Genomic DNA, 16,090 nt, shown 5'->3' with positions numbered 1-16,090 from the left:
TCTTCCTCTACCTTCCCCTATCTTGACGGCAGCAAAAATGTAATAGTAAAAGGAAAAAGAAAGCAAATTTGTCAAATTGTATCTCTTTCACAGAATACTTATAAAGCTTGCCTACTTATCATTTTTTTTACAAAGAGGACAGGTAGCAGTTTATCTTCCTTCCAAATAGCATGCTGAAAGCTACTCCATCTGCAAAGCATTTATCATTGCTGAACTGCTTCAGAAGGGCTGGAATTACAGACTGAGCTAAAACGTGTTTAACTACGTAATGGAGGTGGAAATGGAAGAAAGTTCATCTTGTTGGTAAACTTTGTAGCACGCTGTAACCTTCAAGACTATTTGTCTGAAAGGGCAAGCTTAAAATGATCAAATAGTTATCTACCCTGTCACTAATACAATCCATATCTGTTTATATTTTAATAGTATTTCTGAGAGATCACATTTTTGGACAGCTTTGTAAATAGACCTTAAACTTTGGAAAAGGGAAGCAATACTTATAAATATCACATATCAATAATTATAAAGAATAATGTGAAATATGGAAATAAGTACATAATTAAGGTAACTGGAGATCAATTAAGCTTAAGTATTTGCACAATTCTTAGTGAAATGCTAATACTTTCTAAGTTTCATTGGAAAACTTAAACCTAAGTGGAAGAAAATGATCTTGTGAAGGTTAGAAAAATCTCAGATTTGAGAAATTTTGTATGTGTATAATCCATGTCATTACTGATTCTCAAGCTCTCATTGAAAACGTCAGTTAGTAGATACCTAAACAAACCTAAATTAAACGGTCTTTGTCTGTCTCTGTTCGTATGGTTCATACATGTAACAATTCAAGCAACAAAAATCCCATTTCCTTTGAGCTTGGCAACAGTAGTTCCAGCTGGTGACACTACTTGATTTACGTAAAAGCCTTCTCTATCTAAAGCTGAACAGAGAGGGACAGGACATTTCTTCTAAGCTGCTAAACCAAAATTACTGCTAATTCAGCTGAATTTCAACCATCTGCCTAAAGGTGAGTTTCACATAGCAATTCTGGTCCCCCCATCTAGCCATTCTTACTGCTAACTTAAACAACATTCAAAAAAAACTTTCCACATAGCACCCCAGAGCCACAGATATCACCTGATATCCAATTTCTATTAAAAATGAAAGAATTTGGACACCACACAGTTTCATGCACAATGCCTGGTTTACTACATTTCTGCACCACGCTGCTGAACTGCACTTGTTACCAACACAGGGATCTCCTCTACCTTGTAGATTAGTCACCAAATTGAATTTCACTACAGGGTAGCCCTCAGGCCATTCAGGCAAATAAAATTAGATGCAGGCTAGACTGGAAGTGTTATCTGAATGTACAGCAGCAATGAGTCAGAACAGGATCTCCCTTCTTCAGACTATCTGTTGATATGAGGTCATACTATTTTAGAACCAGAGGAACAGATTCACGTATGTGCCTAAATGACAGTGCCTATGAATGTGCAAACCGCATGGGTCAAACACAAAACTCTACATGTGTTCTCATTTATGTAGCTTTTTCTGCTTATGTGCTTGGATATTTTGCATTATTTTCAATTCTGTACTTCTGGGTTAGTAAAAGGAGAAGACAAAGGATGTCAAAATAAATAATATTTTAAGATAGAACTTGCACTGACTGACAGCATGGTACCCACACTGTAATCAAAGCAAATTACAGGTGGCAAGAAGCCATTCAGTAAATATGCCACTGCTGTACTCAATGAGACTTGCAGTGCTTTTTGAGCAGAAGATAAAAGAGAGGAAGTAATCCATGCGATGCTGCACAGAACAGCCATGAAAAATGCAGAAAAACAACAAATCTGGAGATGGCATTAGGATCTCACTTCATTAGTTTATTTTCCTCCATACACAGAGCACAATCTAGACTGACAAAAAAGAGATTTGCTACAGTTTGCAGGGGTAGGCTGAGAAAATTCAGTCCGAGAGGCATGACTGTGTCAAGATGAGAAAATAAGCACAACAGCTGGGGAGAGGCAGAGATGGTCTTGGTGATCTGTTTTCTAAAAAGAAACTTATTTTCTATATTTTTTTCAAAAAGTATGGCTATCCTTGGTCATAATGTATGATTTCAACATAACCGCTCTTTTTTCTAATCTTCCTTTATCTTCCACAACTTTATCTAATTAATTTATACAAACTAACTAACTTCTAGGAAAGAGACAATATCCAACACACTGAAACAGTGCCAGAATTATACTTCATATCTTAATTCTGCTGGTGAATACTACGCATATTTTATGTCTGAAGTAACAGATAATATAAAATAGTATTCAGTTTTATATATAAACATCTACCTATTTAATGAAAGAAGGTACAGATGCAAACAAACAAGGAGTTAACTGTATATTTTTCAGGTGCTAAGTGCAGATTTTGCAGCAAATTCTTGAGAAAACCACTGAACATGAAACTTACTTGTGTTGATAAGAAACTGGTTTGAAACCCCAGGATGATCTACATCATGTATTGCACTGGCAAAAATTGCTGCAAGAATCTCCAAATCAGTGAACACAGCCTAGAAAACCATGAAACAGAAATGACAATCACTAATAAATGAAAAACTGTTTTCAGTAAAAAACCAAAACAAAACAAAACCCAAAAAAACTCAACTTTGAATCTAGATCTGACTGAACAAGCAAAACACGTTTGAAATGCACCAGGAATCTCAATATATTTTACATATAGGTTACTAAAACCTTTTGTAAATCATCAGTCATGTAGAATTTCATAAAATTTTCAAGGTTGCCCAAAGTAAAACTATCCTTATTTCACATTGACAGCTTCACTAAATTCAATAACTGAAGTATTTTTCAGTTTCAGTCTGCAAATAAGTCCATTGTTATTAGATCATTAATTACAGATTTAGATTTCTGATTTATAGTAGAAACTCAAGCTAAAAATTCCAGGCTACATTACACAAACAACACATACTCCTGCACTTGAAGAAAGAACATCTCCTCAGTGATGTGAGAAGAAATGGTGATAAACTACTAAGATATCTTACTTAACATTTATTGATTTTTATTCCATATGAGATTATCAGAAAGGTAGAAAGCAAGAACTGCAAGGGATCCATTATGTTACTGAGCCCATGCTCCTTCTGTCACAAGCTTTCAAGTTATATAATGGCTTTCATAACTGATCAACAACACTGAAATACATAGGTCAGCAATGGCATTGGGCAGATTTTACTTCACACAGCTTCAGAGAACAAGGCCATAAGAAACAGATTATTAATTAACAGAAAGAGAAAAAAAGGACCTTACAATCACCTCAGCTGTTTAGTAAAGTCAGAGTGATTTAAGAACATAGTCTCATGTTCCTTTGGAGATGATTAAAATATTTCTCAAGAGAACTCCTGAGACTTTAAGGATCTTTGCCTACTGTGTTAAGATCCAATGATGGCCCTCCCGTCAATAGGACAGTAGAGCAGAGGAATTCAGTAATTTGAAAGATTGGTTGCAATGAAAAGGAATTAAAATGCAGCCCATCTTTGAAAATGAGGACAAAGCCTTTGTTCACCTGCTTGCTTTACATTCCTTTTTCCAGCACCTCACTGCGATATGTCAGTGCTTGATGTAATGAGGGCTGCACCCCTATCACTTTTTTTATGAAAAAAATTAGACAATCCAGAGAAAATTTAGCATGTGCTCCAATCTGCTTGACAATAAACACAGAAATAGCTAAACAGCCTTCCATAGCCAGTACAAGCATGCACAAATTCAAAACAAAAAGCAAATGGCTCTACTGAGTAAAGCCCACTATACCCTCATCTTTTCTAAGCAATTTCACTGTAGTGAGTGGGAGTCCCAAAAGTGAAATAATGATGGAAGAGGAGGCAGTTAATAATGAGACAGTAGAAAAAGTTATAAAGTTATGGCAGCACAAATCTGCAAGTATTAGATCATGATTTTAAGAAAAATATGACACGTTCCCCATAATATTTATTGGTAAATAAATCTTGATCCTCAGAAAGTATCTTTTAAAGAGTGCAATTCATGAAAGAAACATCAAGATTTCTTTTGAAAAAACATTGCAGAAGCTAAAGTCTTTCTCACTTAGTTGCATAGAGTATTAGTATGTCCTTTTCTCTCGTTTGTCTTTCCCACTGAAGCATAATTTACCTCCAATGCTGGGGTTGACAGCAGAACATGGGTTGACTGAACAACATCTGCAGCGTGTATGTTATTGTGATATGCTACATCTGCATGGTAGTGGTCTTCTAGGGTCATCAGGTAAGTTATTAAAGTATCCACTGGAATTTTAAATGTTTTTAACAGATCTCGTTCCTGGAAAGGGAAAAGAGAAACAATTCAGATTACCAACTCCAACAAAATTTCTGAAAGAAGCACAAAACTGCAAGACTGCTCCTACTTGCCTGAAAAACGGTGTGCATGATGACTGTCAAAGGTCTGTTTCCAGATAGCTCTGCTACCCTGAAAACCTGAAGGCCCCATTTGTTCACATCTTCTAGTTCCTAGAACAGAATTGAGCAAGAACCAATGCTGAAATCTTAACATACAAGACTCCAGCATTTTTCAGTTGAAACACTCACAAACAGCAGATCCATGATAATGCAAAGGCTGCTGTAGAGGCCCTGTAAATATTGTATGCTAAACTTTGCAAGGGGGAAAGTTGTTGCTAGTAACCTTGAAATAGTTGCATTTGCAGCTACCACCTTTCCTGATTCTAACCTACTAGGCAAGGAGTGCCACTTTTAAGTGGAATGCTACAGAAGGAGAAATGGTACAATATCTTGAAAAAACTGACACACTTTCCATCTCAAGCCTGGTAGGTTCAAGGAGGGGGTGAATTGCTGCCATCTCCCCACATCTCAGCAATGAATTGATGGTTCATATGAAGTGGGGGCTTCCTGGGAACATACAGAGAGGCATATTTCCAAAAGCAAACATCTAAAATTGATTGAATAATCACTTTATACTAGTTTTACATCATTGCCATATAGTTACCGATGCAAAATCACAGGAAGTGTCCCTAAAAACAGATGTGCATGAAATGACAGAGCAAATGACAGGACTTGCAGCAATAGCTCTAATGCTACATACAGTTGTGCATTTTTGAAGAACATATGGCTGCTACATGTTTTCATTTCTCTGACTGTATACCAGTTCACTCTTCATTCCTCAGGTATTGTTTAGGAATATGCAGCACTATTACTGTATCCACAACTGCTAATTTACATCCCATTTCCAGGCAGCTAGTATTCCTGCTGAAATCCTGTTCATGTGGAAATCAACCCTCAAGGCCTGATTCTGATTTCACTTGTTACTTTTCCGCTTCACTGGATTTATATTTAAGTGAGATCATCCTTTACTGCTATAGCTTGAAATCACGGTTATAAGCAGAGGATGGAATAAGTTCTCTATTTTTAGTTCAGTGGTTTAAATTCAAATATTTAAATATTCCCTACCTTGGCAAGAACATCTTCTTGGTCTGTTTTAACTCCAAATCTGGGAATACTGGAATTGGTTAAACTGGAGCTGTGCATCAGTTTTTTGACTCCGCTGATCTGAGACATTGGTCTCTTCTTTTTCTCTTTCTCTTTTTGTGTCGGAGAAGGGATTTCAACTTCATGTTGTTTATCTTCAAAAGAATGAAGAAAAATATTTTTGAAATGAATTAAAAATATTCTTGTCCACTTCACTGTTAAGTTTCATTAAACATTCATTAAATTTAACAGAACTTATAATTGCCACGGTAGATTTTGCAGCAGATACTTCACACTGAGAGCAGTAAAAACAAGAAACAAGATGAACATAGATCTGGACATCAGTAAAGCAGAACTATGCATCATAAACTGCATCATCTCTGAACTGGCTTCAAATATGACTTGTGACTGTCTTATTTGCACTTCCCCTGTATCCTCAGCACTACCACAGAATAGGGTTAGTTGTTTAATTTAAAACGGGTTACTACAGATTAGCAGAAGACTGTATTTTCATTTGCCAAGAAAATTTAAAATTCCTTCTTTTCTGGAAAATAAAAAAAAAACACCAAAAAATTAAGACCATATTTTATAATTTTTCTAAAACATCTCAGGACTCCAAGGACCTGACAGCTGTTTGTGCTAAGACCCTGTACAACACAGAAAGGCTTTTGCTGATGGAGCCATATCAACAAATGGTTTGCATGGGAAATCAACACATCAGCAGTGCAGCTTTTTTCTCTTACAATTTATAGCACCTATAAATACAGTATTTCTGACAAAAAGTCTATTCTGCTAAAAAAAAAACCACAGCATTTTCTACTGAGTTTTTGCTTTATCAGTTTTTGCTTTATTTGCAGAATCAGTGGCATAACTTCATATACCTCATCAACGTATGTGCCAGTAGAACTTTCTACCATGCTGTCAAAGATTAAAGGCAGAGTAAAGTATTTGTAGGCCATTGCCAGATGATCATTGCAGAAACACCATGGGGGTATAGAGCACTGCAGACTTTCTGGTCTCCAATGAAACCCAAGTTAGGGCAACAGAGAGATTTCCTGCCAAAACTGCTAGTATTTTGCACAAATTTTTGTTCATTTCAATCATGTTGTGTTTAAATGTGGTGCTTTAATACTTCCTCTAAATCATCCCTTATCTGATAAAATATATCTGCACGTTTTCTACCCCTTAAGAAACCTCACAGCAAAACCAGGAATGTCAGGGACATACTTCTAATGTAAGACTCCAGAAGGAAAACTGGGATTTCATTTCTTAGAAGAAACAAAAACAATTAAAAAAAGTCAGGGCTCTTAAAAAATATATGTCTGTTTTATTCTTCTTGCAATGGTCATCTACAATAAAGGTTTTGAAACCAGATGAAAGTAGCTGGTCCATTCTTAATTTCTAGCTTGTTACTTTTCCCCTTTTCAGTTCTCTTTTCAATTACCCTTTACCAGCCTCCATTTACTGGACTCCTCAAATTCCAAACAAATCAGAGCAAAAGAAGAGACTGCAGAAATGTCACCAAGATTTAGCCTGTGGCACCAAGTTCCCTGGTTGCCCCACCACACTTGGCTCTCCACATGCAGACAATCAGGAAAAACGGGGTAGGATAAGCACTGCAGCTGTCGACAGGTACAAACTGACAACAGATGAGGAACAGTGACTCGTGTTCATGCTTTGATGTTTATGGTTTTGGTCATATTCACAATGCTTAGACTCATCAAAGGGAGATTCATAAGCTGAGCTGTCAGAACAATTCAAGTGAAAGGAAGGGTCTGTCTGAACAACTTTTGATCTGCTAAGGAATTCCACAGGATTGCCTGTGTATTTTGCTAACAGTGAGATAAAGTGTCTCAGGACCATACCAATAACCACAAAAGTCAACTTGCCATTTTGACCCTGGTTATATTACACTCATTGGCAGGTTCTCTTACACTTTCTATTCACACTGAAAAATATAAAACTTGGATATTAGCAGTCTCAAGATAGGAGCTTTAATTCTTTAAAAAGGAATGTGTTTGTTATCATTAAAATAATTTTATACATGTCATATAGTTCTATTTGCAGTTCATCCATTCTGAAGATTGGTGAAAATCTCTCATTACACCTTCCTAAATCTCAAATGTGAGTCTGTAGATGTTCAGGGATAAGTTACTGTCTTAGTAGATAATTTAATATATTATATGAATTATACACGGAGAGAATGCTTTCCTTCTTTTAATTGTTGCTCAGAATCTACACATTTAGGCTGCGCATTTTGATAATATTAGATTTGAGCATCTTATTTAAGCACAAGATTTAGTGGAGTTATTTTCCCCATGGTATTCCTCTTCATCTACGTTTTTAAGCATGGGTTTTCATTTATATACAGCTGCAAAACAATATCCATGGCTCAGTAATTTGTAAGTGATGGCTTCTCCAGCACTCTTTCTGCTCCAGATTGAGGTATCCTGTAAGGCTGACAAATACATTTCCTTATCCTGTCAAAATGAGCCTTAAGTTTTCAAGTAAAGACATGCAGATACTGGTATCTCAATCTTTTCAGTTAGCCTAAGTAGGTCATCTTCTCAGGCAACATTACACTGTCATTTCCAGGACTCCTGAAGCTGAGGGACAGCAATTCACTACAATACAGGCTCATCACTTCCTTCATGTAAGAAATCCTGCTGTGCTGCAGTGCAGTGCTCAGGCATGCTACTGCAATCATGGATAATCTGAACTAGCCCATTAAGCAATCCATTCAGATTATGGTGACAAGCAGCACAAAAAATGTCCCAACTATGGCAGAAATAAAAGATCCTATGAGTGATCAGTACTTCTTAACACATTTGTTATCTTGATTTAGATATAACTAGCTGTCTCTCCCCTCACATGCACAGTTTTAATGAACCACTGCAGATTTGTTTACTTTATTTCTTGTTCAAAATCAGCTGTATGGAACCAAGTCTTATTCCTTTTCACCAGTTTTATCAAGATACCCACACTGCGATCTGCGCAACTATAGAGGAGAAACCACAGCCTTCGTAATACTGCAATAAGGCTTTTTTGATGTGTGCATCCCACAGAGTAAGCTCTTTAGCTGCACAAACTCTCCTGGCAGCTGCCTGCTCAGATGTTGACTTAGTCATATTCATCAGCCTTCTCACGGGTAGGCAGGGAATACCAAAGCATCTGAACTGTGAGATTTAATGAGGTTACTTGTGATTGTCTGCTTTCTGCACACTGAAACCGCTTGGCTCTAACTTCCCTTCTGGGCATAAGGGAAACAGAATGGAAGAACTATTTTTAATATATCACATACTTCTCATTATATATTCATTGTTTAATTTGGTAGCAATCACTGTAACGTTACATGACAATATGTAGATGAATATTTATTTGTCACTACATTTACAGGGAACTACACACACAAACTAAATGAACTGTGATGGAATGGATCAACCGTACTCTGCTCAAATACTGGCCAATGAAATACTGAATGTACATCTTCTGAAGACAGAAAGCAATACGGAAAGCAACGCAATTTTAAAAGCCTTAAAAACAAACAAACAAAAAGGTAAAAGCTCCCATCACTATCTTACCTAAAAATGTGTTCGATATGTATTCCGAGACCTGGTTGCCTGATCTGCTCATTTCAGACAGGTGAGTAAGCTCCCGGTTGAGCATACGTTTAAACTGGAAAGGAACAACAACAATAAATTGTAAATTATTGATCAAGACATATTCCAGATAGGATGAGAGAATGCAGTTGACTTGTAATAGGGCAAAGGACACAACAGTCAGAATACACACTAAATTAAGGTAACAGTGAAAGGAAAAATGACATATAATTTTGTTCTTCCCTTCTACCTTATCCTGGTTTAAACAATATAATTCTTTACTCCCAGAAATACTGAACAGTGATTCAATTACTTAGGCACAGGATCTTACTTTCAAGTGAAAGCTATAAGGCATATGCATAAAAATACAAACAGTGCATCTTTTTTTCAGGTTTTCATTTTAATTGGAAGATAAAATGCAAGCATGTTTATACAAGACCTTATCTATTAGGATGTCTTATCATACTAATAAATTAACTTACTGTGCATTTTTGGTGATACATTTTACAACTGTTCAAGTTGCATGCCTCATCACTGATCTACACAATATATTTGGTGGCACTCCTTAAATGTATCAAACTTACTGAGTTCCTACACGCCAGTACAAACAGAACTAATCTTATGTTTTTCTTAAAATTATTTTTGTCAATTCAATGACTTGCCCTGTCTGATGCCTCAGAAAATTTCCAGTACCCATATGATACAAAAAACAGTTATCTATGAAAACTTGTTTTCCCTGTGAGATAGCAAGTCCCACAGGTAATCTGTTTTATGCAAGAGGATATTAGCATTCCAATCACTTACAGCTAATTGCATCATTATAGTTCTTTCTTAATTCATTCAGAAATACAGGATTAAAAGACATCCTTGCAGAATCCCAGAAGGGCTGGGGTTGGCAGGGATCCCTCAGGTTCATCTGGCTGCCAAAGCAGGGTGCCCCAGCCCACACTCAGGCAATTTCTGAAGGGGACTCCACAACCTCTGTGCTCTGACACCTGTGCCAGTGCTCTGACACCTGTCTTGATATTACCAATAAATAGAACTCAGCAATACCCATAATCCAGTAAAAAAAATCCTTCCAGTTTAAATCAATACCTGTCATAATGGAACTTAGTCTACTATTTCACCATCTTCTCATTTTTTATTAGTTTCCCGTCTTCTCTTATTTTCAGACTCATCTTCCACTTTGTTCACCCAGTCATGACTATTTGTTACATTAAGCAATCTCTGTCCTTAGTATACAACTCTGTAGAAGTTCTTTTTATATAGAAAATTGGTAAATTCTTCTTTTATATATTAAACAAAGCACTAGACAAAACATTATCCATTTCTTTTCCATTTCATCCCACTGAAATCAAAGCCTTGCTTCAAAGGGGCTTTGCACAGCTAAAGATATTATTTTCTTTACAATGCCTTTGGAAGTCACGAATTACTGTATTGCACACAGTGCACCATATAAAAATTACCTTTAGTGTAACACTCTAACCATTAGCCACTGCATTTTCCTGCCACCTTGACATGCCATCAGCCCAGGAATTTCCTCCTACAAAGACTCCTACAACAAATGCTACTTCTCTCACATACCAAAGGCACAATTTTTATCTTAAACACACCCATGTGCCAGAAAGAGCTCAACAGATTTAGGAAAATCTGAACCATACTGTAAACACTTTGTAAGCTATGAGCTTTATGGCTACATATTCTGCATGAAACCAGCACTGTCCTCTACAGTGACATTACATGTTTGTGACCAATGTTATAAATAGTTAAAGCCCTTCTTTAATCTGTTATCATGTCTTTAAGTCCACAGCTTTTTTCACGCACCCAAGGTGAGAAATAATTCACAATGACAATCTCACAGACTTACTTTTCTCCACACTACATTCAGAACCTGAAACTTTACATGAAATGTATAGGAATAATCAAATGCCAGAAGTTGACAAAATGGCATTAACTTCCAGATACGTCATCAGCGTATTTACTACTGCCCCAATTTTCTCTCATTCTTAATTTTAATGCTGCTAATGTCTCTGGATCCTTCTCCACAAGTCTGTGTCTATCTAGCTGTTTCCTGATATGCCCGCATAGGTGACTCTGATGTTCAGTTTTTGCAGCTGCAGAGAAAAACAACTGCTGCTCTTTAAAAAAGGTTCATTTAGCCACTGCTCATAAGTATGGCTTGGGAACTCATCTATAAAAGCCTCCTCTGCAGCTACCTGATTAAAAAAAAAAAAAAAAAAAAAAAAGATTTTTTTTTTTTTTTCTCTGATTCATATATTTAATTTTGGTCAGAAAGGGAGAAAAATATCTTTCTTCCTAACACTGGAGGCTAGTTCCACTTACAGAAAGTGGATGGAGTACCTTGCGATGCTGCAGAATTACATTTCTCAAGCAATGCTCACACTCAGTGCTAAACACTCTGTATAATGACTGGCAGCTAGAAGTTTTCCAGCATGTTCAGTGTAATAACTGGGAGTCCTTTTTGCCCTCAGCTGGAGCTTAGCATTTGGACTATTTCTATTATTACACAGAATAATATCATATAAACACAGAGGTTAGTATATCCTGTGTGTTGTTGTTCTCCAGTGCTGAGAACAATTCTGGCTTTTGAGCTTTCGGGTTTTTTACTGTGCACTGGGCATCATCTTGAAGAGCTTGTAGTACATTCTCTAGGAATTTTGAAATAAATATTTATTGCTCACAGCGACAGAGTACTAGTCTTGATGGGGCACACTAGTCCCTTCTACTTCTACATTTCTGTCTGATGCAGAGACCTGCCTTTCCTCCTCCAATCAACCCACAAGCCACCTGAACACATAAGCTAGACCATCAACATAAAACCTGGAAAAGGTTGTGCTGCTGCTGAATGGGTTTTAACTGACAACTATTTTGAAAACATCTGGACTGAGATGGAGTTCAGAAAACTGCTTTGATTTCCTAATTATACATGACTAAACTTTATGACTGTCATCCACACTGAATCATATGAAGTTGTATACCGTAAGCAGACAGCTGTTTCTGATGAAGAACAATAAAGCATGAGAGAAATAAAAGAAATGAAGAGTGACAGAGATATTGCAAAATAATCAAAAAACGATCTGGTTTCAGTATATCTGCATGTTACTTAATCCTTTCATGTTTAAAATCTCCTTTGGAGAAGAAAAAATACACCAAATCTAAACCTCTAATTTTACCAAGTCTTCAGAAACTTTATACAGGCCTAAGCAAAACCCTATGCAGTTGCTTGTTCAAGGAACATCAGCTTTCCACACATTTATGTATCCCTGCACTGTTATTTGAGAATAAATCTCTGCCTAAGTCTCATGTGGCTCCCGCAAGATCTCACTGCAAATCAGAGGAGTTTCTGTTTTATCCGTGAGTCAACACTGCTTCAGTCATCCAGGAAACATCTCTTGTAAGTGCTTGGAACTTGGCTAGACTACCTATGCTCTCATCATTTGTCATCTCAGAAGTAACATTTAGCACTTTTTGACAATAAGTCAAACTAACCATGAAGAAATTCTTGTTATTAATAGTAAATGTAATACACATTTTAACTAAGAGTTTTTAAAAACTGAATAGCACATACACTCCTAGTTGAAGGGAATCAGTCACAATGGATCCAACCTGCTGTTACAAATTTACATTTACATCATACAACTAAATTACGATACTGTCAGCTCAATATAGGCAGAAAGTGGAGGCTTTTGGAAAGGTTATGCATATATTGCATTCTTCTTCAGAAAGGTTTTCACATTTTACATGCTAGGCTCTGTAAGATTAGAAAAATGACATTTCTGTACCTCCCTAGAATATAACTGCCCTTGACTATCACCTAGGAAATTCCCTCAGGAAATGAACAGGCTATAAAATGTCCATTAAGTCAATTATGCAGTTCTTCACTGCTGAATACTGCTGTCACACAAGCAGAGTTTAGTAAAAAAAAGAAACAAAATCTGAAAATACCAAGAGAGCTGTAATGCATAAGAATAAATGTGTTGATAAGAAAAGGTTTCTAAATAGCAGTCATCTTCAAAGAACACATTATAGACTGAGGAATGAGCTGGGTAGTTAAAGTCCTTCTACAATTGTGCTCTGTGTGTCCATGTCACTGTATAAATATATTACAGCCAACTGATGGTATAAATAAACAACTTTGTGGAGGAAAAGATATGATTTCTGATGATGTCAGCAAAGTTATGTAAAAAAATTTGGACTGTCTTTCGCAGTAACTCTATTCCCAAATGGTGACCAGACTGATATAATTTGGGGAGACTTAGCATCTGTAAATCAGAGGAAACTTCATGTTCAACTCCGAAGATACAAAGATCTACCCAGAAAATCAGTTCATGGCTATGAAGAAGTTTGGTCTGTGCACTTAATATAAATGCAGTTTACTGATTACATCTTTTGCATAATGTCATTCCTTGATTCAGTAACAAAAAGCTTCAATAAATGCACAGTCTGCAGTTAACTTGCATAGGGAGAAGCATGCAGAACTGCCTTAGGTGGAGATACCCTAAAAGGACCTCTCTCACTCAGGCTACCTGCTCCTCAAAACAGCTACTTTTTAGAAAGGCATTCATAACTCAAAATAAAACAAACAATACTATTTATACATACCATATATATTAACTGTATATATATGTGTATATATATGTAAATTATATATTTATATATATACACTAAACTATTATACATAACTGAAAATATGCCAGCCTTATAGATTCATCAGGTTTCTGTTTTTAATGTTTATTGAAGCAATACTCAGTGAAAGCCAATCTCTTACATCCATCAGGCCATAATTCTCTCCAATATAATTTAAAAGAAGACAATAAAGTATAGCCTGAAGCACAGACAAGTAAGTAAAATATATAAATAGTAAGGAATGCAAATGTATGTCATGACCTAACACACCTCAGTCTTTCTTGTCATTTCAAAAATATTCCAAATTATTGAATTTTGTTTGCCAGTAAGTGTAGATCTTCCTCTACATCTTCACATTTTTCCTAAGATATGCATTCTGTGAACTTAGGAAGCACTATGCTATAACTGTATTTAAGTACTACTTTACTTTTATATTAAAATCATTACCTATACAAAGTATAGGACACTGTCTATACAATAGAGGACATATTTTCCATGTGTAATCAGCTGCAGCTACATGCTGCCTACTCAGCTTTAATTAATAACTGTAACCATTTTAAAGGTAAGTAACAGTGATTTCTTTTTTTTCTTTTTTTTTTTAAGTTTGGTGATTTAATTTTTGTTATTGAGCAAGAAAGAACACCACAGTATCTGTCTGGCAATCCAGAAAATATTTTCAAGCAAATTACAATAAATACTTTTCTATTAGCTGAATGGAAAATAATTGCATCTTATTTTTTTATAAATGAGAAAGGAATCCACCTAGTCAGCATAATAGAATCCAGTCTCTTCACAGATGACTGAACAAAATCCTTGAGAATACACCGTAACAATTCTGCAGTAGCAGAGAATGGTCACAATGACCTGATCGGACACAATGACCTAATGAAGGTTTTACACTTCCACTTTCAAAACAAATAAATTATAAAGGCAGGTAGTAATACAAAAAAGCACAAGAAATTCAATCAGTGAGTATTTTGTTTGTAATATTTAGTGATTTAATTAAATACTTGCATCACTTAATTCAGTAAAAAACAGAAACGGGATTATTTGGAAGAATTACTACATGTCAATCAAAGGATGATGCTTCATTAACCGTATGGAAATATCACTGTTTGTTTTTAAGCACAAATAAACAAACAGAGATAAAACAGTGCCCAAGCCTAGCTTGGTATTAAGTGAGTTTCATTGACTGGCACACTGATTTAATTTATTGGTGCAAAACTTTCCCATAAAAGAGATAAAAGCTGATTTAATACTATTTTTTTAGCACAACTGCAGCTTCAAGCTAGTTCAAAGCTGCTCTAAGTAATAATGTAGATCAATATTAGAAGAACACAATTTTCAGACTCCCTGTGTTTTAGTCAATTAACTGTCACACATGCACAGGCTAACAGAAAATGCCGCTGAAACGTACTGTTGATAATTTCACATTTCTTCAGCTGTTAAAATCAGTATGAGTCATGCATTCATCCATTATCCTCAGCCTCTTTAATCACGCTGTAACCTATTGTATGCTGCCTCAGTTTTTAGTGATTTTTTTGTTTTGTTTTGTTTTTAATCCTTTAAGATCTATAAATAAATTTTTGTAGCAATCTTTCATAAAAGAACACAAAACTCTTCTGAATTTCTGTGGCACTGTGTACTGTCTAATTATCCACTACTGCAACATTATTTTACAGGTTCCAGCTGTAAGACTGTATACAGTGCAGTTCATCCTCACTGCTGAACAAAGGCGTGCTTTTCTGATTTTTGACTTTATATGCATATTACCCATAGCCCTGTTATCCGCAAATACTCGTGATATCCAGTAATCATGCAATCACACACTGCAAATCAATGTTCTTAAAAGGTAAAACAAAATCCTACCTTTATGTAGCCCCAAGAAACTGAGAGTAAATAGTTTGCCTCAGGCATTTTTGATTTTTTTTTTTTTCTATACTACCAAATCTAAGCTGTTCAGTTCTTTGCTATCTGATACCGCAAAAGACTTTCAGGAAGAAAGATGCCTTCTCTCCTAATTCTTTTTGCTGATCTTCAGGTTCTCAGCAACTGTGTGCACAGGAGGCACTCTGAAATGAAATCCAACTGTGTAGTCTTCTGATTGTAAAAATGCCATTTGTAAAATTCCAAGCACTCACAGGCAATGTTGAAGAGACATATTGAATGAGTTGAAGAAATATCAGAAGAGCTAGGGATATGCATATTTCCTGAACACCAGGACTTAATGAATAATGTATGTCAAGATGCTCAGCTGCTGGAAAGACTTGCTCTATCAACAGCTACCAAATAAGGACCTAAAGGGGAAGCCACAAAGAGTGCCACTAATCCCTCCCATAGAGCCTAACTAGCA

General features: G+C 36.0%; 1 protein-coding gene across 7 annotated transcripts in view; it reads right to left on the bottom strand.

The window, feature by feature from the left end:
* The window catches only part of PDE4D (phosphodiesterase 4D), a 570,552-nt gene that overhangs the window by 8,295 nt on the left and 546,167 nt on the right, over positions 1–16,090 (bottom strand). For 6 of the 7 annotated variants that reach the window (XM_052670420.1, XM_052670421.1, XM_052670425.1 and 3 more), the window contains 5 exons: positions 9,073–9,166; positions 5,474–5,646; positions 4,421–4,519; positions 4,167–4,331; positions 2,458–2,557 (listed from right to left, as the gene is read on the bottom strand). In XM_052670420.1, coding sequence (XP_052526380.1) covers positions 2,458–2,557; positions 4,167–4,331; positions 4,421–4,519; positions 5,474–5,646; positions 9,073–9,166 — 631 coding nt within the window. Of the gene's footprint in view, positions 1–2,457; positions 2,558–4,166; positions 4,332–4,420; positions 4,520–5,473; positions 5,647–9,072; positions 9,167–15,606 lie in introns of all 7 variants that reach the window. The other variant, XM_052670426.1, reaches the window with a different exon arrangement.

Source organism: Tympanuchus pallidicinctus, unplaced genomic scaffold (assembly GCF_026119805.1).
Source record: "Tympanuchus pallidicinctus isolate F22 unplaced genomic scaffold, pur_lepc_1.0 scaffold9, whole genome shotgun sequence".
Classification (NCBI taxonomy): domain Eukaryota; kingdom Metazoa; phylum Chordata; class Aves; order Galliformes; family Phasianidae; genus Tympanuchus; species Tympanuchus pallidicinctus.
This window is presented reverse-complemented; position numbering and strand designations above follow the sequence as displayed.